Genomic DNA, 25,950 nt, shown 5'->3' with positions numbered 1-25,950 from the left:
CTTCATTTCCCTGGCCCTCCTATTATTTTTAACTAGGAAATGCAGAAGGATGAGAACTGGAACTACTGATTGTTGGTTTGGGTGGTTTTCTGGTTTGTTTTAAGGGTTAACTTGGTTTGAAACTTGAGAAAGAGGTTTCAGCATTTGGGGTATCTCTCCTTAAGCTAATCAAAATTACTCAAAGGACTTCAATTCCAAGTCCTGACAGTTATCATGTTAAGGCTACTATATTAAGTGACACTTCAGTCTCATTGGTTATCACCCCAAGTGTCTCTGAATAGATTTACCTGAAATAGATCAAATCCAAGAGTGATAGCCTCCTTGTTACACAAAAACAAACAAACAAAAAAAAAGTGTAAAGGTAAGAAGAAAACTTATTTTGTTTGCATGCAAAATATAGGTACGCAGAAATACACAACTCATGTTACAGCTTTTCTTTCCTTTATCTTAGTGACAATTTTTGTCCAAATCTTGAATGTATTTTAAAAAACAAAAACTATTTTACAAACATATTGGTTATGTTGCAAAACAAATGATGGCATATTCCAGAACAGATTAGTAGGTGGTGTAATACATTAGCTGCATGTTGATAATTCTTCTTGCAGCAAAGGAAATAATTTGAGTTGTTTAAAAACCAGCAACAACAAAACACACACACAAAAAAAAAACACCACCACATCTTTTTTTTTTTGTTTTACTGCTACTGACCTTGATTGTGTCCCATCTGTAAGATTGTTACTTTCTAGGGTTTTGTTTGCTTGCTGTATGCGATTCTGAATTCAGATTGGAAAATGAGTGTTTTGGGTTTAGGGTTCCCATTCTTGAAAATACTGCCCTGCCCATATGAAAGCAGCTTTTCAGCTGATTCAAAGCACCTCTGACAGGTGGCAGATTATTAGATTTTATAGTATGCAAGATACTTTGCTTGTAAACGTGTCACTCTTGTTCTTTAACCACCTGCTTTCTGCAGAATTGGAGTCTTTCAGTATAATACAACCAACTAGCAAAACGGATGAAAATAGGAGGTGTGGGACAAAGTGCACATTTCTATTGACTTAAATGGAATTCAGTCAACTGAGGATCTGGTTCAGAAAAATAATATTCAGTAAAGCAAAGCAGTATTCTAAAGGCAGGTCTAGAACACAAATCCTGGGTAAGGATGACAGTATGGATCAGGTTAAGGGCATATATGTGAAGTTAAAGTTTGTCTGAATTAGGAAGTTGAAATGTTGATTAATTTGCCTCAATGTTTCTTAAAACAACCGTATTTTACAGTCAATACCAAGATATTTTGGTAGAGCTTTTAATTCCCTTCGACCCAACAGCTTGTGTGTACATATTCATAGAATTTGAAATCTGTTTTTATAGTACATCTAAAGTCAAAAACTAAATACATCAACATTTTATTATTATGCCTTTTTTTATATAGTTTTATTTTCTAAGAACTAAATGGAGACTTTTCTCTCAAAACCTACTATTCTTCAGTAGCAATAAAACTTTAGTATTACGAGTTTTGACAAAGTGAACACCTGATCAAATAAAAAACCACGTGGTATCTACCTTTGCATGCATTTTTGTAAATTATCTTCTGTTTTTTATATGGAAGAATTAGCTTTGTGATACACACACAAAAAATATACTATGTTTTAGCAGTCATGCTGTTTGTATAAACAAAAGTATATGTAATACGTACAATTTATAATGGAATCCAACAGGAACAGGTTGTACCATTCTCTCGGTCCGGGGACAAGAGTGTCACGAAATGGCTATCGAGGCCACATGAAGGCCAGCAGGTACAATCCCCACTGCACACAGAGGTGTCCAACTTTCCCTCTGGTGTTGGTGATTTGGTTTGGTTTAATAATTAAGTGGGTGTTTTCTGATGTTATCTTTAATTTACGTGTCCAAATAAAGGTAGAGACCTTTTTCTTCAGACTTAAAGCTTTCCTGTTCTATAACTTAATCTGTAACACTCTAAGGGCTTCTGTTCACTCTGGTCTGCAAATCCGAATTCTGAACCATTGGATCTCTATATCAAGGCTTAAAGATGTTTTACCATAGGTAGCTTTTTAACTATGTGCCACCGAGTAGTAGTGGTGGTAGTTCTCCCACAGACAACAAAGCTGTTTCTTGCGCTGAATGGAGAGCATTCAAAATGTTTTATTTGCTACCAGTTCTTTATCATATTCCCCCCCCCCCCCCCAAAAAAAAAAAAAGAGATGGTTAAATTGAGTAATGCATTAAATTTGGCCCCAATTCTATACTATACATAGCAGTCTTTGAAAGCTGATACAGTAATATAACTGATTCTCCTGAGTAATTAAACTAAATGTTGTCTGCAGCTGTGTGGCACTGTAATTGGGAAAGAAATAGCATTTAACTATGGATTTTTTTCATGTTAAGCAACCATTGTCTTACTGAGTTAAACTCATGTTCCCATTAACGTTCAAAACTGTCTCCATATCCTCATCCTCACTAGATGCTGCAATGAAAATGTTTGCTAGATTTCCAATTTACTTGGTTTATAATTTATTGTGCTTTACTTCTGTTGTGCTTTGCAATAAGCACAAGTGTAGGATGGATAAAGCAGCAAATCCTGGGTTCAAAACAGGTTTGGGGCACTGTTTGACGACTTGGTTCTTCTAGGTAGCGGCTGGGTTCAGCAACTTAGTTGTATGCTCCAACTTACATTTATGGCAATGATTTCTGTTGTATAGAAAATGTTTTGTAAGCCAGTCAGCTCCATAATTTGAATAAAACTGTTTTCTTTTTAGTGCTGTACCTGGCATGTATTTTTGCCCTTTGCTTTTATATCCTACATGTGGTAGATGATAAGGAGCGTACCAGATGCATTAAAACACCCTAAAGCTGTGGTTCGGGTTTCTGCTCTTTATTACTGCTCCTGCCCACTGTTCTTGCTTTCAGAGATTTTTAAAGAGTGTGCATGTTTGAGCTTTTGCTTTGTTTTTGATGTGCTAATGATTCCAGTGTTTCTAATGACAACAGCAAAAAAATTCTCAATCTTTCTTGCAAGAGCTGAGGAGATGTTTTAACGCACACAGCAACAGTATCAATGTATTCCAAATGTTTGCCAGTTAAAATTAATTGTTCTTGAATTTCAGTTGTCTTGTTTTAATTTTTTATTTTTTTAAATCAAGGATTACCTGCTTGGCTAATTTTTCTGATCACTTTCACTTGTGAGTGTAAATTCTACTGCAGCAATTCCTTGTAATGGCCAAACTCTTTTTCCACAATGAAGTCCAATAAATGAAATGGCATTTATAGATTAAAATACAGATGTTTGCAGTAGTTTGAGGTAATGATTGGATAACTACTTTAAGAAAAATAGTTTTTTACACAATTTTTCACATGCTCCTTTCAGCTCTCTAGAATCTGAAGATTTGGCTGTTCATTTGTATCCAGGAGCAGTTACTATTCAAGGTGTTCTCAGGAGGAAGACTTTGTTGAAAGAAGGCAAAAAACCAACAGTAAGATTTAAAAAAAAAAAAATCATTAATTTTCTCACCTTTCTTGTAAGTACAATAAAACAGCAATAATGCATCTAATTTATGTGTCTGAGATTTCGTTTGCCTTGCTAATTAAGGTTTAGGATCACTGCTAGAGTTTGAGTTCATCTGTTTGGTCATTTTATTTGGTTTATAAGACTATGCCCATGATCTAGGGAGTGGAAGAGAAGTGTAATGCTACATAGAATTTCATACAAGTACTGATTACTTTTTATCTTCCTGAATGGTAGGTGGATCCTTACAACTTATCAATAGGTAATAACCCCTAACATTTGCACTGTAAGTGTTTGATTTAATTAATTGTAAATAGGTATTCATGACAATGGGGTATACTTTATGACTGCGCATAAAATGAAAAAGAAAAGAGACAAACATTCTAGCTCAATGAAGTTTTTAATAAGGGTTGACGAAAGTATAGAGTAAAATAGTTTTTCTTTGATCAGTGAGGAAAGGCACATTCTTTTTGCTGTCTAGATTTCTTCTAATGCATCGTGGACTTATATGAGTAACGAAGAACAGCAGCTTTGGAAATAGGGCTGCTGGTTTTGCTGGACTGTTAGTGCTGTCTTGTCCTTGCAGGATGATGCCTGCTATTTTACATCTTAGTAATATGGAACATTTCATTTATACTTTTTCTCCGCTTTCGCTCTAGGTAGCATCTTGGACAAAATACTGGGTAGCACTGTGTGGAACCCAACTCTTTTACTATGCTGCAAAATCTCTGAAGGCTACCGAAAGAAAACACGTATGTAAAACAGGCATATTCCGGTATCGTTTAACAAAATTAGAATGTGATTTCCCGATGTAAATACTGGGAGTATTTCTAGGATTTGCGTGATTTCTAGCTCGTACTATCCCGTCTTCCAGTCACACTCAGCTCATACGGATATGCCCTAATGGACTATCACGTATGTTTAGATGCTACACCAGGAACATCTGCTTTGCATATGCCATGGGTTTCTTTGGATTTGTTGGTGTGTAAGGATGGAAGCTATGTCATTGGGTCTGTCTGCTTTTCTAAGTTAGAAGTCATATCTTCTGATGATTTCTGAGTCTTACAGCAGTTTGCTACTTGAAATCCAAGCAATCACTGTTGTGGAAAGACTGAGAAATCTCTACATATAATGTTAAAAGTACTGATTATGTATATGTGGCAAAATTAGACCCTCTTTTTTTGTCTAATCTCATTAACTAAAACTGACATCAGAGCACTTTATATGTTACATAAAGACCTAGCATATCATATGATGCTGGCTTTCTTTTCATCCATTGCAACTTAATTTGAAAGAATCTAGGAATACTTTGCTTATATGGGAAAGTAATAAAAGGAATTTCCGTAGATGTTCCAGGGATGTCATGGTGTGCATAGTTCACTTCTGTTTTCACTGGTTAATTATATTGGAAGAGGATGTGCCAGAGATCCAGTTAAGAAACTGGATAAAATTTAAGATTCTTGAGTTTTTTTCCAAGTTCATTCGCTACTTGGAACCATTACTTATAGCTGCCTTGGCCAGTGTTTGGGTTTAATTTATGACAACTGTCACTAAAGAACATTTGCTTTGCATAAAGCTTATGTAATTTTAGAAACTGAGATGTGCTCTAGAATCCTAGAAAGGGGACTGTCTTTTTTCTTTCTGGTACAAAATAGTGGTTTTTGATCCTAACATTTTTATGTTCAGAGGGTAGAGATTTGAAGCATAGCATTTCTGACTTGTAGACTTCTGAATATTTGAATTCTTGTTCTATTTGGAAAGTTTGTCTAGTGTTGTCTTAATCTACAAAGCAATTGAGTGTTTTCTGCTTTTATTGAAAGCAACTAATTAGGAAACAGTACTCTAATATTCCAAGTAGTTTAATAATAGCTAATTGTTTGTAGAAAGATCTGCATAGTTTCTTTAGTATTATTCCTCTGCCTCACCCCTAATGGCTATAATTGCTTAGGTGAAAGCTAAACTGATCCCACCTAATTTGTCCTGCCAGTTTTGAATGACAGTACTGGTCTGGCCAAAAGCCTGTTAGCTGAACGTCATATCTCCATGGTGTCTTGAGAAAAGTGTTCGTGTATGAATGCATTTACCTCTGGCATCAGTGAAAAACGTGTGGAAGGACTCCATCCCTTTAAAGCAAAGGTAGTTGGCAAGACCAGACTTGTAAACTGTTATGAGTAGAAGTGTGAATTACTAAAGCAAATGAGAAAGAAAGAAGAGAAAACCTGTGCTGGCATTATGTCACTAACAATTGCTTGTTTTTCTGGAAACACTGAGAAATGGAAAAGAATTTCTTGTAATGTCAGACTTTGTGCTCCTGTTAATGATGTGATGCCTTTTAGGCTTTATGCCAAAATTGCATTTGGTTTTCTTTTAAGAATAGAGTATGCATTTTGTAAGCCTTTCTTGTCCACCATCTGTCAAAGTACAGAATGATGGAAGGCTTTGCCATACTTGCACCTATTCAATCAGAAGGTTTTTCAAGATTGTGTATAAATATTTTAAAACAATCTAAATGACATACAGGTGTAGGGAACTTGGAGAAATTGCACAGCTAGTAATTGTGTTGTTTGAAAAGAAAATATTAAATTTTTGTTATCCATCTTCTTATCCATTTTATTCAGAGTAACAATTTTGATCATGCAGATGAACTTGCCCTTTTTTTTTTTTTAGGAAAAGTAAATTAACTAAAAAGGTAACATGCTTAGAAAAAAATGAAGTTTGGTATCTGATCATCTTAAGTCTCTATTGCTTGAAGTGTTTACTTTTGTATTAAATATAGTCATATCCACTTAGAATACTCTTTCAGAAATTTTCTGAACCTATTGAACTGGCTTTTATTAAACCCCAAATCACTGATTTGTTGAGATCATAGAATGGTTTGGGTTGGAAGGGACCTCAGAGATCATCCAATTCCAATGCCCCTGCCATAGACAGGGACGCCACTGCTCAGGGCCTCATCCAGCCTGGCCTTTAACAACTCCAGGGATGGGGCATCCACAGCAGACAGCCTGTTCCAGTGCCTCACTACCCTTACAGTGAAGAATTTCCTCCTGAACTCACATCAGCATGTGTGCACTATGCAAATACAATTGTATTCCTGAGAGGTTAGCTCTGCAAAATAAAAAGAGTTTTGAGGCTAGATCTAGGCTGTCTTGCTACTGTCCAGATTAAATGCATAAAAGGGGTAACGCTGTCTACTTCAAAGTGTTTTTTTCCAACATTGATACATTTTGGATACACCTTGCTAAAATATTCCAGGTATCTACTGTTGCCATGTTAAGATCTTTCTTTTGTAACTTCCTTGCTCAAGTTCTCTGTGATGTGGAAGGGAATGCTAGAAACAAACAAACAAAAGTCTGCTAAATAAAGGTTCTTGGCTGGAACTCCCATGCTAACCATGTCTTGATTACAGGCATACTTTTGACTGTTCTGCTCCTATTGCTTCAGGCAGCTGAGACCGAGGACTTGGAATGCACTGACACTGAAAGCTCTTCCAAGCTTATAGTAGCCAACCTCTTTGGAAAATTACCTCATAAAAATCTGAGTGTAATCCAGCAAGAAGGGCAAGAAATCCCCTCCCTTTTAAACACATACAGGCCAGTTCTTCTTGTACCTACAGTCAAAGACAAAGGAGTATACCAGTGTAGTATTTACTGTAGATGTGAATCTACTCCAAAGAATGCAGTAGATACCTGGAGGTGACAAATTTTCTTGTGTTGCATCAAAGTCTAATAGATATAATGATCTTTGTATTTTAAATAAGTAACAGGTTTCAATTATTACTACAGTAGTAGTTGTCTATAATGAGCATGTTGGAGTCCAGAGATGAGGTTCAGAGGAATGTTTGTAAGATACTTAAGGTTTTATCTAGTTTGCCTAAATGGTACCCACAAACAAGCATCCATGATAAAACTAGTACTTGCATATGTTTAGAAAACGACAATAGTAAAAATAGTCAACTTATTATTAAAAAAGCATTCTCCTGGAAAAATGTGAATACATCCGTAAGAAAACTGTTGTAGCGACTGGGATGAAAATATCTTGCCAATTTCTGTGACAACACAGTATGCATGAGAGATTTTTCCATGTCTGTAGGTATTTGGAAAAGCAACAGTGACTTTCTGAGCCTTCACTCTCAAGAATGAAGCCTTGTTCATTCCAAGCCTTCCCTTGCATGCGGCATTCAGAATTAGACCCATTTATCGACATTCTAGAAAACTTAGTAGTTGTTGCTCAGACACTTTCACAGAAAAACCATGATAAAGAATACTGCTGTTCTAGGAAATGTGGTCAGCCACTGAGAGAATGATTTGACTATTAGCTGTAAGATCCCAACAGGAGTTTGAATTTTTGATTCAAATATTTAAGTAAAACTGTTTTTGAGCTAGGAACAACAAAAAATCTGGTTATGTGAAGCCTTGCACCAGAGCTGTATGGTTTTCTGTGCATATAATAAGAGTTTCATTCCAGTGACCTGCATAGAAAAGCAGAGGGACCAGGAACATTAAATCACAATGAAGCTTTCATTCCCTTCAAGTTAACAAAGCAGACTAGCTGTTAGCACAGCTCCATGCATCAGTGGAGAATGAACTGCCTTGGGGGACTGTGTAAACATGCAGTACAAATCCAGCAGTGCGAAGGGATGGAAAACTGACATGTGTTTCAAGTGATGATGGATTGATGGTAGCAGGAAATGCTTTCCTTGTGTGGGGCTTTTTACTTCCTAGAGAAGCGTCGGGATTAACTTATTGTTTTGAAAGTGTGAAATATTCTTGAGCTGGTGGTTAAAATGAAACAAGCAAGCCCTAGCAGTTTTAATTGTGTGGTAATTTCACATATTGCAAGCCTATTGTTGAGGCGTGCAACCAAGATAGGAAAGAGCAAATGTCATTTTTAATGAAACTCTAGAAAAGAATGTAGTTCATTCATGTGGCTTAGATTTCCACCTCTGTAAAGCTGACCCATTAATGCTTTGTAAGACTACTGGAAGTTTGCATTTGTACATCCCTTTTAAGTGTAAGTTGTCATCTTATTTTTAAAGGTGGTGTCTCGATTGAGTCTGTAACAAGTCCGGTCCTTGTTTCCTGATCTTTATTCCTTTTTTCAAATAAACTTAACACCTTAACAGCTTTCATTACTGGCTGGAATCTTCACAGAAACTTTAGGTTCTGTTTGGAAAGAAATTGTTATCCAGGCCTAAATGTAATGAAACGTTGTCTGATACAGCTTTGTAATTTACCCGTCTCTCTTACGAGGTGTTACCAAATTTGCCATTTTTCTAAAGGCAGTAGAATTACTTAAAACTTTAGTATTTGTGGTTCTATAGGTTTTCTAAGGAGTGGTCTTCTCCCACAGTTTTATCTATAGTGATATCAATAAAGGCCATCCATTTTGAAGTTTGTTGGGCAGATCTTTCATAAGAATAGTCATCATCACTTCTACGCTTAAGCTATGTGTACAAGCATCCATTCAAAGTTTCCAAGCTTTCATATTTCCACTGATGCTAAAATATTTCATCCGAACATGACCAGTAGGAGCTTGCGATTAAATGTTTCCTGCAAGTGTAACTATAGCAACATGAGGATGACAGTACACAAGGCTGCATTCAGAAATACAGAAAATAGTTGACTCTTAAATTATTTTGAACTAGGTTGAAATGCTTTTCACGTTTCAAGTATTTGACCTAATGTTTGTTCATTTAAAGTTCTAATGTATTTTAAACTGAGTTTTAAAATGTAGGCTGTCTCACAAGTCTGAGACAGGTAAGCTTATTTAGGCATTCAAGGCCGCCTCTTAATTGTCAGTTATTCCAATCTATACCATACATTGCAATGAATTCTATGCCATGGAATTGCAATGGAATTTTATTTATGAAGTAATTATATTGCCTTATAGAGAGTATTCCAATACTCTTATTTTGTGATACCCGCAAACTAATTAGCAGGAGTGGTTCCTTTTGCTATGTTCCCTTTTTATTGGATTAGTAATGGTAAAACAGTATTTTTAGATGATACAAAAGACAATTGATGTTTAATGCTGTAAATTTGCTATGAGACATTAGTATGAAAAATAAGTGTTCTAGAATTATAAATTGACTTTAATAACTTAAAACAATCTCCAAGGATATTTTAGCTTTATGGCTTTTAAAAGATAACACATCTGATAGTGACCAGCATGTAGCAGAGTTGGACCTTCTGGGCACAGAAATGAGGTAAAGCATTGCAGAGGGTAGAATTGCAAGGTCTGGTGACAAAGTCTGTGGTGGGCACGTGAATGTGGGAGGAGGAGATAAGTCAACTAAACACTTGAGAGAAATTTTATGGGTTAGATCTTGGAGAGAGAATGGGACTGAGCAAGTAACGGGAGGTGGATTGTGAGGGTCCACTAATAGATAAACAAGGAGACCAGGGAGAAGGAAGCTTGTGGCCTAAAAATGGGCAAGTTGGGATTTAATGGGCAGTTTGCCTGGAACTAAGAGGAGAGGCCTGAGAAGTAGAAAATAATATTGCCCAGGTGAATGGAAAGGAGAGTGGAACCAAGGGGTTGTTAAGAGAGGGAATAGTGTAGGAGAGACTGATATCATGCTTGGAAGAGGAGGTGTAAGTTAAAAGTCAATGTATGAGTAACACCTCAAACAGGAAAACCCCATCATTTTGAATATAATAATGTCTTGTTTACTGAATATTCACTCTCACTCGATCTATTTCATTCATCAGGACATATTTAATAACACATTGGTGTTACCATGTCCAAAAGGCTTGTGTTATATGCAGTTACAGATTATTGTAATCATTATGTATGTTAACTTTGAATAGTTACAGCACAGATGAGTTCAATTCTTCTTGTTAACAGTGAGCGGACTAACTTTTCACTTGATCCATTTTTTAATGATGGTATATACGTACATGTGGAGTAACATGATAAGGAATGCTATGGTATTCATACAATGCAGTTCAGATGTTTGACATGTGATTTGATGGATTGTGATAATCCATTTAATTTGTACTTATTAATTGTGGTACGTTCTGTTTTCATTAATTCCATATAAAATTCGTAAGCTTACTTACATGATGTGCTTCCTCTGAAGTTATTCTCTGTCTTTGACAGTGACACTGAGAACGTCTCTTTTGAATACTTGTTCTACTTAGTCTGTCTGAGGCTTCTTGCTTCGTGCTAGTTTACATCTCTGCTTGTATTTTCAGTTCAAATCCACACCAAGTAAGAATGTGTCAGTGGTGGGCTGGATGGTGATGATGGCAGATGACCCTGAACATCCAGATCTTTTCTTATTAACTGATTCTGAGAAAGGTAAGTAACACTCGTACCAAGAGCACAGTGATACCCAGAATAAACACTTAATTGTGTAGGAATACCTCAGCAAAATTAAATGACACGGGAAAAAATCCTACTTTTCTTAATCAGATGCTCTTAGAGGGATCATACCATTAGTACGCTGTGGGAACAATTCTCTATAGAGAATCCTTAAGGAGTCTTCCTTCCTGAAGTTCTAAGTACTGTCCAAACTAACAGCTCTGCTTGTGTTTTTCTTGCAAGTATTCATTTGCATTCTTTTAAACTATATTTAGACCATCCAGAGGCGTTTTCATGTACACAAAAATGTAAGTAGCAATAAAAAGTTTGCTATTCAGCTAGCACCAAGTGTTTGACCTCTACCTTTCAAACAAAAAACAAACCACAAAACAAAACAGCTATTGAAATGCAGTGCTATTGCCAGGAAAAGCATTAAGATTTGACTATATTGCACTGAGAAGCCAGAAGAAAAAATAAAGAACAAAAAAATAATTTCCTTTATTCTAGCATAGTGCCCTGGTTTTAGTTTAAACTGAAGAAATTGTTAACTTTTCCGTAGCACAAAGAGCATCACTAGCAGTTCTGATAAAAGAGCTTGACATTATTCATTTTATTTATGTCCATGCTTAGTACATCTTATTTTTGAGTGTCTATTCTAGTTTAAGCTTGTCAGCTTAAATTTAGCAACAGCAACTTGAAACATTTTTGTAATACATTTCTGAATCCAAGTAAGCACTGCCTAACATGAGATACTGAAAATAGCAGTCTGACATATGTCAAAATATTTAGGAATAATTTTCAAATATTTCCAAATGCTTTAGAGTGCATTTCAGTGCCATCTTGCACTTCATAAAAATACCATGATATACCAAATTTGAATAATGGCATTGAACAAAAATTGTGTTTTTGTTGTATGGTTCTGAGAAACGTTTTGTCTTTTTCTAGTTGACACTGGTGTTAGTTGAAATCTAGAATGTCCAAAAGGAAGACAGATGAGCTGTGACTTCTTGCATTATGTCAAACAATTGTTTAAGCTACTCCACGTATGCCAGTCAAAGTGTGAAATTTAAGAACTTTTTGCTATAACATGTTTTTGTAGTGTTATAATTTAGAGTTATTTGACTATAGATAAGATTTAAATACAGTATTGGCTGTGTTTCTTTATCCATTTTTTCCCATACCTTTTTCACTTAGGAAATTCCTACAAATTTCAAGCTGGAAATAGAATGAATGCAATGCTCTGGTTTAAACACCTGAGTGCTGCCTGCCAAAGCAACAGACAACAGGTGAGAGCAAGATGTTGAAATAAAATTACGAGCTGTTAAGAGCTCACAACTGATAGAGCTTCAAGATGACTAAGCTGTAATTGATGGTTCTGTATGAAGAGTGGTCTACTCTGATCAGCCTAGACATTGATTTCACCTGTTTATTTACTTGCCGTAACTTTCTTGTTTGTCTCTTTGTAAACACATCCTCAGTGCTTCTTTGGTAATGAAGAAAAATTGGGGGTTATCTTGAGGCTAATTTAAAGCAATTTCAAAATTTCAGAAATGGAAGGAATATGCTAAAAGCTCTGTCCCAGAGCTGCCCATTTAAAAATGACTATTTTATAGTTATATAGTAAAACCATAAGCCATAGTATTCAATAACAATTTCTGGTACCTCTCTATGGTGCCATTTTTTTTAGGTCTTGGGCATGCAAGTTTTCTGTTTTTTGTATGTATTTCCAAAATATATAAAAATATTATAGTTCTGAGTATATTTGAAAGACATCAAAAGCAAAACCCGAATTTTCCCTGATTCAAAAAGGAAGAAAAGACTATTCCAACCCCTGCTAAATTCTGTTCCCATAGAAATTGTTACTTTTTCATGAGCAAAATTGTATCTTTGAGTTAACGCTTTATCTTTGTTAAATTCCCTTCTCCTTTGCACATGTTTGAGTTCCTGAAGCAAAAATGTTAATGAACTTGTTGCCTGTTTCTATATGGCTATGCTTAAGAATAGGGGGAAAGTTAAGGACCTTTTCAGATCCTTCTGTGCATTCTTGTTCAGTTTTGCTTCTTACAGAAATCTCAGGAGTAAGGAGGGCCGCAGAAATGTATCTGAGACAGTGCATAGGAGAGGAAATTGTGTTCCCAGCTGGAAAGAGTGCAAATAGTAGCAAATAATGGTAAGGAGTTTGCAAGAAGGTGGTGACTGCCAGGCAGGCCCAAAAACTGCACTCTGATGACAGCTTTTATTCAGTAAGGCTTAACAGTGCTACACAATGCAAACCTGTCTAAACCATTCAGTTCCTAGCTTATGCAAAAGCAGCAAGCTTAAGGGTCTTGGCTCAGTTTCCTGGGGAAAGGATGGCAGCAAGGTGAAGATAAATGCAGGAGATTTTAAAAGACAGGTGAGGGAGGAGTTATGGAAGAAGACCCCCACTAAAAGGCCAGTAGCCCTGCTTACCATTGTTTGTTGCATACCTTCTGTTTTCTGGCGTATTTGAGTGTAGTTATAGTGCAAGCGTTCTTGCAGTGTTAGAAGAAGCAGCACTTCATGCAAACATTAGGTAATAAAGGTTGGTTTAGATACAAAATGTGTTTTAAATAAAATAAAGATCCTTTAAAGTCTTTCTCCTGATTGTGATTTGACTCCTGACCAGCGCTTTCCCTAGAGAAGCACCTCATGAATCTGTTAAAAACAGATGTTTGCTTATTAAGGGCATGACTGCAAAACATTGCACATTTAGACGTGCTTTCAACAGAGTAAGCACCTACCCAGCTGAATAAGTTTGGGAACTATTTTAACATATATAATCTTTAATTTTAATGGTGAAACTTTAACCCGGTTGGTCATTCTTGCTTCTGTGGATAAACAGTAAATGCAAGGCAAGAAATAATTAGCTTCAAATCTGACCAAACTATGTATTTATTGGCAGTCATCTGGAATTTAGTGGTTCTCTAGTACCCTGAGTAAATAGGAGTTGTTGCTGTCAGGCAAGTTCCTGATAAGGAGAAAATGGGGATATAAATTATATAATGCAGACTAGCTTTAATATTCATGAAAGGGAGTGATGTTTCCATCACACATTCAGATTTCCTGTGGGAAAAGCCTAGGAAAGTGTTTATGCCTTGTTTTTGTAAATTAGTCCTAAAAATACTGGAGGGCCTACATCAGTCACTGACCTGTGCCAAGAATTCTCTATCTCATGGGACTCAAGTGAGAAGGTTCTTGCACAGTTCAGTGCTGAGATTTATCATGTTAAAGTTGCTTTGTCGACAACTTGAATCTTAAATTTCATCAAAATTAAGAAGATCTAAGGCATGTAGTAAAATCATAAACCATACTTTGATACCTGGGTTTTCTACAGCTGTAAGTATACTTGTACTGCTTAATGACAGTTGCATCTTCCCCCTTTTTTTGAGACAGACTGAGCATTATTAAAATGTGCATTTAAACAGGTGGAATAGTGTCTGAAACAGTGGCATCAGTTATTTGTATTTTTGTTTTCAGGTTCCTGCCAACTTGATGACCTTTGAATAGCAGGCTAATACAAAACAAACAAATGAACAGAGAACAATTTAAACCATCTCATAACTGAGAATGAGGTCCTGATGGAAAATGTGCCAGCTGCAGTCTGTGCCAGAACAGAGCTTGTCAAGTTGATCTGAACTCTGGAGCCCTGAACAAAACTACTAATGGCTGGGGAGTAGAGTCCCCCAAAATGAAAAATGGAGTTGCAACACGAATTGCCATGGACCATGCTTTGTTAAATTCTCTGAACTGACTTGTGGAAACCACTGCCTTAAAGAGTGAAAGGAAAAACAACAATGAAAACACCAAATAGTGTGTGTGAAACTTCTGGCGGTGCTGTGCTTGAGTTAAATAGATTGTAGCTTGTTTGAGTTTCTTTTAACTTTATACTAATTTTGAAAATAACTCACCTTTTTAGGTATTCTTAAGAAAGCAAGTAAACTGGTATTTAAGAGTTGTATCAAAAGCTATGTATGAACTGGGTAAAAGAGGTACTGCACACTGTAGAGATGTTGTTTAGACTATACCAGGAGTTCTCAATGGGAGCTTGTCCCAGGCACACTGAGCCTGGAGCAATGTCATTTCTCTCAGACCTACAAGTACAAGAAATTTAACAAGTGCAAGTTTAAAATAGCAGTAAGCTTGCAAGCCTTAGTACTGTATGGGAGCCGTACTCCCTGTGAGTGGCACAAAGGCTGAGCACTTACACACCAAAAATGCTTTTGGTATGTTGATACCTAATTCCTGGTTAGATCTTAATTCACGTGTTTCTGGTGGTTGGCAGGTGTACGCATGCGTGTGAGAGAGAGACAAAACTGGAAGCGCTGTTGGGTCAGAGCCAAGTGCTTTCTTCCCATTTGTTTCTACACCTGTTGCTCACCTACATATGAAGGTTGAATGACAAAAAAAATCCACCACCACCTTGGTATAATTCATGATGACATTTGACTTCTCTGGGTATCTGTTAAATTATCAGCTAGGGACCACTGTCAGTGTATGGTGTTTCATAATATCATTTAAGATCTATATTTTAAAATGATAGAGGCACAATCTCAAGCTTTCATGTTCTCATTTGGCAATAATTCATTTTATTATCTGTCTTTGGTCAAAGCATATGACATTGTGTGGTATGGATAACATGGCCTAAAGTCGACCGTACATACGGAAGCTTTTTTGATCTTCAGGCAAATAATTTATTAAAGTTGGGATAACATAAAGAGAAAAAAGGTGTGGGACTATCAGAATTCCATCCTTGACAGGAACAATTCTTGGTCACTGAAATTCCTCACAGAAAAAAAAAAAAAGAAGCTTGTAAAAAGGGAACCATATTTTAATGTGTTTTATTCATAAAACTTTGATTCTTGCTTTGGTTGGGTTTCCTTGACATCACCTAGATAGTGTCTTCTGGATGATGAGTGTTTATTTAATCTTCAAAAATACGACCTTCGTAAAGCAAGGAAACGTTGTCCAAAATATTCGTCTGATATCAGAACTTTGAAGTTTGTGGAAAAGTAGGAAATGTTTCATTGACTTTGTGGTTTAGTGGCCATAAATAAGCTTGCAGATTCCACCATGAATACTCCTTTCCAAAAAGAAACAAACTACCTACCAGTTTGTGGCAGAGTTCTCTGACTATTTAATAAAGGTTTCTACTAGTAGTGATTATTTTGAAAATGTACATTTCTCTTGCATAAGAGTAGAAGCCTATAAATTCACTTTTTAAATTTTTTTTTCCGGAGTTAAATTAATCTCTTACGTGACGTGATTAATTTCTGATTTCTGGGGAGAAAAAACAGAAGAATAAACCAGTCTCACACTTAAAGCAAATAAAAAAAAAAGTCACACACACTTGGTGATGTGGAGTGAAATGGTAATAGGCTGGGTTATGTTTCTAAAATTGTTCCTGTGAATTGGCTCTTGGTAGAAGGAAAACAGTAGGAAGATGCCTCTGTCAGAGTTACACCACAAGCAGCGTGGGAATTTGTGTCCCCCTGCAAGTTTTTTTTTGTTGTTTTTTTGTTGTTTTTTTTTTTTTTTTTGCTTTGGGGAATAAATAGTCTGTTCTGATCCTGAATTCATGGATTTTGGAAAGGAGTCGCTTGTGCTGAATCCCTCTTCAACTCACACATCGCCCCAGTTAACCCACGTTGGGTGTATAGTGAAGACAACATCTTCGTAGCCAGCAGTGTTACTGTAGTAGACTTTGCACAACTTCAGTTTTGTTTTTTTTCATTTTAAAAATTATTTAATGTGTGTTTCTTCTCAACAAGTAAGTGTTTTTTAGCAATGTGTGTACTTTTTTAAGCATTGTGGATAATAGCCTGTGGATTTTGAATTTTTAAATAAGCTATTATAGATTCATTGCAGCATAACTGTATCTGTTTTTCTGTCAGTGAAAGGAAACGTGCAACTGGGAGCCACAGCCTGACATCACGCAGCTTTACTTAAAGACAGAGCCGGGTCAGGAGGTGTCATTTATTATTGTTTTTTTGGTGTTTTTCCAGCTGTTTTGAGTTAGGGCTTTATGGTAGGAGGATGGTGGGGAAAACAGTTCACAAATCCTCATTTACTGAAGTGTTGCTGTTACCGACTTTAATTTTTCTTAGACCTCCTCCTCCTCTTTGGCTTTCTACCCTCAGATAAGCTGTTTTCTGCGGGAGAGATTGAATATTGTGGGAGGAGTTTCTTAAAATGTGTAGCCAGAGTTACTGGAGTGATTAATGACAGAAGACAGTATTGGTACTTATTGCAATGAATAGTTCAGTAGTTTCTTATGGTTTATCTCATATTTGGTCAACTAGCCTTATAGGGCAACACAGAACGAATGAAATATGACCAATTTTGTGATAGATCTTGCTCAGGAAGAGGTGGTGGTGGTTTGGAGGGAAAGTTCTCTTAACTAAGCTTTGGAAAGACTTGGATGAGTCAAATGCACTGTAAAGAACATAGTAATGGTTTTTGTTTTGTTTTATTAAAAAAAAAGTTTAAAAACATAAGTTTAAACCAGTGCTTAGAAAACAGGGATAGCAACGAGCTCACATTATTCAGATAAAACTGTTACCCAGGCTGTTTCAGTTAGTTTACAGATTCTCTTCATGTTTTTTGTAATGCTCTCATTCTTTACCTTCTTAATAACTAATGAAATTCTTCAGCTAATATTTGTCAATTTATTTCACGATATTTTTGATTTTGAAGCTAAAGATGCCCCTTACAGTACCCCGCTTGCAAACATATGAATGAAAAGTATTCAGAGTAGATCCTCATAGCAAGGTTTCCCGTGGAAATGTTAAGTCACCTGCTGACTGCTAACCGCTTTGTCAGCTAAACTAACAGTCTTGGGAACAACTGAACAGTTTGTGAAATCAGTGCAATGCGTTAGAGATACATGATTTCCCTCGGTACTGGTTTTTGAATACTTACTGCTAACTCTAATCTTTCCAACTTAATCCACAAATTTTTGCGCAGTTTTTCAAACTTCTCTTCCAGTGTTCTTAGAAAGCAAATAAGATTCAACTTTGAAAACTTCTGATAATTTGAGTAAATATAGATCATCCCAGACATGTATTTCATTTCGCAGACATTTCATGCCACAGGGATATTGCTCAGGCTGCTATGATTCATTAAGTATTTAGGTGCAAGCTGTATGTGTTGAAACTACAAGTACTGAATGAATGCATATAAATCCCTAATGAATGAGCTTTAGCACCCAGCTTTGGAATCGTGTTAGTTAGCTTTTTAAATTACTGTAAAAATCATATCCTACTTAAGGAAGATCTGTTAAGGAAATGATAGTGGATTGCACATTAAGCAGCCCACTAGTTATGCAATTGTTTTAGCCTGTTGCTTGAGGAATTGGTATCTTTTGGGGAATCAGCTCATTAACTTTCCCCTTAAGAACTCAACTGCAGAAGAGTATTTGAACTTTTACCAAGAAAAGCATTTATACAAGTGTTCATATTTGAAAACATATTGGCAGTAAAGAAAAAAAGCATAAAAGAACACAGCAGGATTTTATTAGCCATCTTCTCCTCACTAGAAGTAAATTCATCTAATCTAATTTTTCCTGCAACATCAGCCTCTTCTATTTGCATTTATATATTTTCACCAATACAGTCCTCTTCTATTAGTATAAAACATAACAAATGTTGAAAGGAAATGCTTTCCCTTCCAGCAGAAGTAATTGCATTTTTTTTTGTAACGCTACGACGCTCTAGGAGGTTAGATCCTTTTGATAAATGGCAAATTGATCTCGTGGTTTTGGTTTAACTTTAGGAAATCTTGTGCAAATCAAGATAAATCATGGGATGTCTTTTCTTCTGGCTCAGTCAGTGACATTTTTCTTAATTCTTTGCCCTTTTGATTTTTTATATGCTAACTCACCAGTCGTTTCCATGGCTGGCTGTAGCGTGCTGCCTGTTACAAGATCAGGACACCAGGGCTCGTATAAATCACATCAGTCAATCGCTTATTCTCCCAACAACATGAAGTTTTAAAAGCTTTGTTATTATTTATGTATTGCCCTTTTCCTTCCATCTTTTTCCTTCAAAAATGGCTTGTGGATAAGATGATTTGGCTTGGGAAAGTTCTAATTAAAAGAATCCATGAGTAGATATTGAATTTGTTTGTAGCTTATCCTCTTTTTAAAGCCATCATTCTAATTTGTTATGTATCTAGAGAGAGTGTTTTGGATTTAAGGAGGACGTTTGTCAGTGCCTTATTACTAACTCAAAGACCAATCCTGTTATTTCAGTGCTGAGAGTACCATAATGGCAGACTTGCGTACTGTGTCCTTGATGTAACAAGGGGGTAACATTCCTTACAGTCATTATGTTTCTGCAGAAGTTAGTTGCTTTGGTCAATGTAAAATAGTTGTGGCTTGAGTTTTAGTATTTTTTTTTTTCCCTGTGTCTGTATAGCCTCTATTTAGGAAAAATGCAGTGGTATTTGGTAGCCTGGGTTTGTACAGCTTTTATCAGAAATAGCCCAGACTTCTTGAAAATTAATTTATTTTAATTTTGGTATATCTCTAAATGGATGTATTAGTGGAGAAAAAAGTGAAAAGAGTTGTCCAAGTTATGGCTTGGAGCTTATGAGCTTAAAAGCTCACACTGTTAGAAATGAGCATCCTTTTCTCTCTCCCATTTCCTTTGGTTTAAGCATTGAAGAATGTAATTGAGATTTATTTCTTACAAGCTTTTTGTTAACATAAAAACTACAGGAAAAAAATGTTTTGGGGAAGAGAAACCTTGAATAAATCTATAATATTCTTTCATCATATCCCATAAGCTCTGTTTTGTATATTGTATTTCTAGTGCCGACACTAGGCAAAGAGTGCTGTCCTTCACTGAAACAGCTGCTAGAGACTGATTTAGTAGCTAGACTTTATAACCTTTGGAAAGAGAAACGGAAGAAAGAATATGTTGTTCTTAAGCAATTAAATGGTTTGTTTTCCTAGAATGCATCCTTATAAAAACATGGTAGTTTTAGTATAGTGGTAATAAATTCAGATATCGGAAAGGGAAGGATAGTTTGAAAGTTTGTCTTACGCTTTCTGAGAGTTTTTGGAGACGACAGACGGGTGAGGTGAAGGAAGAAAAGACCAATTATTTAGTTTAGCCAGGAATGTTGCAGACCAGACCTGACAGGTTTTCTTGAGGTTATGTTACTGAGAAAAAAGGTGTAATGAAATGAAGCTCCAGCAGATCGTGGCATGGTTATGGCTGTTAGCCTGATCTTGCACTTGAATGACTAAAAGCATCGTGAATATTGCATTTCCTTTTAGCGGTTGATTTGCGTATTAGTTCTCGTTATTTGGATAGGTTCTGGCCTTGAAATGTGTTTCTTGAAGGTATCTTTTACCATTCCAAAGCTGTTTACAGATAAAATGGAAAAGCTGTGTAAATCAATGAAGCAAACGTTGAAAGAAGGGGTCCTAGAGCACCTTGTTTACAGGCGCCTCTATCTCCTTGTGTATGGGAGTTTATCTGTTCAAATACTACAGTACTGAAGCATAAAAAGCACCAGGAATTCATATCTAAGTGTTATAATAATCCTTTAAGGACCAACCATCACTGGAGGGGGGATCAGGGTTGTCATGCAGTAAACACAAGCCGTTTTTAACATTCCCTGCTGGTGTGAGGCATTAATGGCGATAGAGCGATTGCACTATGATCTCACCGAGTGATGTGCAGTTTGGCTGACCTCTAGCCTTTTTTCTTCAACATTTTTAATACTTTATTCTCTGTGTGTGTGTGTGAAAATTGTGTGTTTGCATAAGCTAGTTTAAATGAATTTAAGTACAGGTTTCAAAAATCTTTCCTACTAAAATAAATGATTTAAAAGATGGCCTGTGTCTGAAGTTTTAATTTCTCATGTCAAAAACTGCCACCGTTTTTTGCAAGATGGAGTTTGACTGTCTTTTGGAATGATGCTGAGATCAGCTGGAGTTTTTCTAGCTCTTCTCAATGAACATCTGGAATGTAGTGAGTAAATATTCCATTGTCAGTTGATACAAAAGTCCATAAACTAACAGGAAAATACAGTTCATTGAAGAGATTTGTGTTGGTTTTGTTTGTAGAGATTATTCAGCTAAATGATGACCTTTTTTCTCACTGTGGTAGTTTATCAAATTTTTTTTCCTGTTGTCTCTGCGCTTGGAGGTATGATGAATTAAGCTCACTGAAAACAGACCTCAGGCAGATTGACTTCTTAACTTAAGGAGGAACTACACGGAATATAAATTAAAAATGACGAACAAATGAATAGCATGTGAGGCATTGTACAATACTAGCGTTTTGTTTGGTGTTTCACTGTTTTCAGTGCCTTTTTATTCTCCCTCAGCCTTGCTAAACATAATCTTGCAAATTTTGGCATGAAATGCTATGGGGTCATTGCTTGTCAGGTCGTGAGCCTTGGGCTCCTCCTCTTTTTTATTTTTCTTAACAGAACGCTTCCTTCCAAATGTATTTACAAAAGAAGTAGGGCTAAGGTAGATTTCTTTTCCACCTTTTGTTATTTCTATGTTGCTGAGTTTGAAGGATACTGTATCGACTAGTGTAAAAAGAAAGATGGAATTAATTTGTTGGTAATGTCTATCTTTTCTCATTCTCTTTCAAAACTCTTCTTGTTACTTGTGAGTTTCTGTCAAGCAGGTTTTCTGATGAGCAGCTTTATTAAGACTCGTGTGATGACCCCATGCTCAGGCATACAGCAGCCTGACACTGTGAGTTGAAAAGCTGAAAAAGTCTGAAGTGGTTTTTGGGTCTGCTGCCCTTTTCTGGGAGAAGATGGAAAAGACTTTCCTTCCCTATTCCAACTGCATCTCTCTTCACAGTAACCTTAGTGATTCTTGGTCTGTCTATCTCTCCTGTTAGATCCATCATTTGTCTGTGGCTTCTGTCTTTCACATACTTTCTTGCCTTTAAATATATTTTTCCTAGGGGCTGTAGCATCTTTCTGCAGTGCCTGCTAGAAGTGGCTGGAGTGAGCGTTCTCTAGAGCTTTTTTTTTTTTTTCCAAATCAAGCAGTATGTCAAGGTTTCCTTTGGCCTCTTTCCTTATTTTCTTGTCTCTTGGAGTACAGCTTACAGAAGAGGGCCTTCAATATGTAGAATGAGAGGGCAGGTGTGGGGAGAGGCATCTAACCCCTTCCTTGTTTGCTGGCTGTAACGATTTTCAGTGTGGTGATACTTCCAGCTGTTTTTCACTGGGTGCATATGCTAGTGAGTCCATTGACTTGAATGCTCCTTTGGAAGTTGTTAGAAGTATGCACTACTGCCTCAGTTTTGTAACCTCATCTCTTCGATTTTGTTTTTTTGTTTTTGTTTTTAGTTTGTGAAGGAAACCTAATGTGGGGCAGAGAGGAGGGTTCGAGTCTGTGGGAGAAATGGAGGAACCAAACCATAGCAAGGTGCTGCCAGAGGCATGGAATAAGCCAGCTGAAAAGAGGAGATCATCCTTTTGTATTAATCTCAGGTTTTGTCCAGGAGAATGTTAGGTAACAGATGATATCCAGATGTAGGCAGATGATAGTGTTTTGGCATGAACTGTATGCCTTGATTGAACAGTGGAGAGGCATGTTTCTGTAACAGCAAATAAATTGCCTACAGAAGACTGAGTCCATGCTTCTAACTTGTAAGTAATGTTTTTATCAATTTGCACTTAAATAGAATATTATTACTGAAACATACATCCTTAGATAGCCAATATTTATCTTTGCACCGGTACTTGCCTCTTTCAGTTGCCAATTTTTGTTCAATTTGGAACTTAAGCACAAAATGCAGATCCAAAATCTGGTTGTTTTCCTGAACTAGCACAAGAGACTGTTAGCTGCTGCTGTGCTAAACTAGCCTTTGCTGAAGGTCTTTTTCTTCTTTAGAAGAAGCAATTCATATTTGGTGTGTATAATGTGATAGAGCATCTTAGGGACCTGATAATAAGTTCCAGGCTATTAGATGGTGCAAATTTTCTTTTGAAATATTCAGAAAGGCCTGCTGAAAGGTGCAAAGGGAAAAATGAGTGTATTTTTTCATTTTTTTTTTTCTGCATCAAAACCCATTTTAAAGCTAAAGAGGGATCTCATACAAGAATACAGCTAGCAGCAATGTGGTAATGTATCTTTCATTTTCTTTTCAGGTAGGAAAATATTTCGCTTTCATTAAGGAAAAAGTATAAGGAGTTGAACTGTTATAAGGTCAAATAGCATAGCTAAGCATTTAGATAATTCATAGTTCATCGTAAAGTCACATTGCAGCCAGGGGTACACTGTGGCTTGTGTGGCAACTGTGCAGAATTTCTTTATTGTTTTAGAACTACTGTCAGGAGTACAGAAGAAGCTCATTTTGTAGGCAGAGATCTATGGAAATGTACTGAGCAAGCATGGGGAGAGGGAACTATTGCCTCATACAGGAACAATTCAAAGCAGTGGCTTAGAGGAGAATTTACAGTGTTGTGAACAGCTCAGTAGCATTATGAGGTAGAACTGGGAAAAACATATGCAAATTATGAGTTTCCCAATGCTGAAACAGCAGTATGCACTTCAATGAGCATAAACATGTATTTAAGATTTATTCAAAACAAAACTGTCTAAATGGTGCTTGCAATAACTGTGATCTGTTATATAGCTTGATTGGGTATATTTGCTGTTCACAAGCGTTTAAGGAACTTCTGACTTGTGCTACATACCCAAAACATTGTATGCAGGAAGTTTCCAAACTGGAGTAACTCTCACCTCAGTAATCAATTCGCCATCAGTCTTGAAATCTACAATGTTGTATTATACTGGTGCTGCTTTTATTCAAATACCTTATTTTTGATACCTGTACCGGAGGCTTCAGGGGAAAGAAGCGTACTGCTATGGAGTGCATTTTTGCAAGGTAAGTAACTTCTGACAGTTAATGACTGGCTTATGCCCTGAAAGCATTATAGTTTGATTATTTAAATGTCATCCAGTATTATGATGGCTGTAATAATTGAAATGTTCTGCTAATCTCTTAATTTCTTTGATGTAATCCATCTAAATGTACGTTAATGAAAATTAAAACACTTCTGATAACAAAAACATGAGAGCTATGTTGAAAAGTATATTTAAAATAACCCTCCTCCAGAATTTTGCATTTTAGAGGTGAACTTGTTTCAGTAATCTGCATTACAGGACAGACCCACACAGCTCTATTGGCACAGTTGAGGAGAGCAGTAGGGACTTACCAGGTAAGAATAAATAGTAATAGAAAAAATAATGCATACCAGCACCATTTCTAATCTTGTTCTGACCCAGAAGCAATCACAAGCATTTAATTGACAGCATGAGAAATTACAAGGTAGCTCTCAACAGCCCCACCTTCCATTGCAGAAGGAATCTGTTAAAGACTGGACAGCAATTGAATGGTTTAGGAACAATCTTGGTCCTTCTAGAAAGAATCCAGTTCTTGTGTTTTTATAAGGATCCATCCAACAGAAAACTGTCTGTTAAACCTCAAAAGCCATGGGATGGGAATTTAACCTCGACAACGCTTCAGCTGGTTATTGCTTTTAAGCCCATGGCATTCCAGTTTCACAGTGAAAACACGTTTTCTTCGAAGTAAACTACTAGTGTTGGTGGAAGGGGGCAGGTATCTCTAGAGGCCTCAAAGGTTGCAGAATACAGCAACTTTTCCCTGAAGTGTATCAGCTGTAATGACTCAGAGGCCATATTCAACAGCATATGTGGCGGTGTTTTGTATTTAATATCTTTGATGTTCAACTAGCAAAGTGTCAGATATACTGAGAATATGGTTCTTATTTTCTACTTGTTCTATTTTAATTTAATCTAGAGTCTTGCTTCCAGTAATATCTGAATAACATAGCTATAGAGAAGAGATGATCCCTTTCAGGGGCATCTTGCCTGCTGTACTGCGTACCACCAAAACGGCAAAGGAATTTGGTCACTTAGCTGGAAACAAGGTTGTACATAAAGGTCTTTGTATGAAGCTTACTTTATAATAAATCCCAAACTGTATTTGTTGAATGAACAGAGAGAAGGGGGAGATGTAGTGCTTTCTGTCCCTGTTCAGAAAGAATGTTTTTCATAAAGGGGTTGAAGCTATGCATGTAAGATGATAAAGAGCAGAACCAATGTGGCATGAACATGCAAACTTAGAGCCAATGTGAAATATGCCCCAGGCTTCGTCTTAAATCTTAGTTCACGTCTTGTCACAGACATCTGTATATTATTACTTATTTTCAAGTAGATTCCTTTTCTTTTTAGGAGTCGATGTCTAAACATAAGGTTATTGCACACAGCTTTGCGGTTAATTTGTGAGGTGTTGGAATAAGGAAACTATTTGAGGATAAATGTATTAGCCATTTGGTTATTTGAGAATATCTGCTAGCCATTATAAAGAGCCATATCATGCTTGCTACTATGGTATCTTACAAATATTTACTAAACAACATCTTGCTTAAATTGCGTTCCTTGTGCTGTTGTTCTTCCAGTCACATTTGGTTGCATGAGGACTCTCAAATTAAGCGACCTGATGGTTATAAGATGTCAGGGAAAGCTGTTACAAAAGAGTAGTGGTGCCTTACTGTCTTGTTCTTAATCCTGTCAAGCAGTTAATAGCTGCTTTTACCATGGGGGTTCATTAACAGGTCTCAGAGTGCCTTATGGAGGGAATTGGTATCGTACTGCCATTTTGCTACAGAGTGAGAAACAGAGGCACAATGGAGGAGAAAATGTTTGTCAGTGTGCAACAGTGATAGTGCCAGGCTGGAGATTAAGCCAGTTCTGCTGAGATTATACCCTATACTTTCCAAGGGGTCATAAATGCATAAAATAATCAAGCAAGAACTTGTCAGAGCACATCTGCTCCAGTGTTTCTGGCAAAAGTATATCAGTTATCCTGGTTAAATCATATGGTTTGACACTGATTATGTGTGAAGGTAAAGCCATCAGTGGCATGGCCACGTCTTTCAGACAGAGCAAGAAAAATGCTGGGCAAGTCAAATCATTTAAATTCTGATACTGCCAGGGTTGTATGTGGGTGTATTTAGACGTGGAGCCCAAGGGATTTCAGTGGGACTCCAGGCAGAATGATCTCTTGATCTCTTTCACTCAAGGACGCTTA

At 36.6% G+C, this 25,950-nt stretch overlaps 1 protein-coding gene across 7 annotated transcripts in view; it reads left to right on the top strand.

The window, feature by feature from the left end:
- Window positions 1–20,692, top strand: part of RALGPS2 (Ral GEF with PH domain and SH3 binding motif 2) — a 144,484-nt gene extending 123,792 nt beyond the window's left edge. For 6 of the 7 annotated variants that reach the window (XM_083845889.1, XM_083845886.1, XM_083845887.1 and 3 more), the window contains 6 exons: window positions 1,716–1,793; window positions 3,383–3,488; window positions 4,180–4,272; window positions 10,720–10,825; window positions 12,023–12,114; window positions 14,327–20,692. In XM_083845889.1, coding sequence (XP_083702015.1) covers window positions 1,716–1,793; window positions 3,383–3,488; window positions 4,180–4,272; window positions 10,720–10,825; window positions 12,023–12,114; window positions 14,327–14,356 — 505 coding nt within the window. In that variant the 3' untranslated portion in view covers window positions 14,357–20,692. The remainder of the gene's footprint in view (window positions 1–1,715; window positions 1,794–3,382; window positions 3,489–4,179; window positions 4,273–10,719; window positions 10,826–12,022; window positions 12,115–14,326) is intronic. The other variant, XM_083845892.1, reaches the window with a different exon arrangement.
- The last annotated feature ends 5,258 nt before the right edge of the window (window positions 20,693–25,950 follow it).

The sequence above is a fragment of the Anser anser genome (genome assembly GCF_964211835.1).
Source record: "Anser anser genome assembly, chromosome: 8".
Taxonomy (NCBI): domain Eukaryota; kingdom Metazoa; phylum Chordata; class Aves; order Anseriformes; family Anatidae; genus Anser; species Anser anser.
This window is presented reverse-complemented; position numbering and strand designations above follow the sequence as displayed.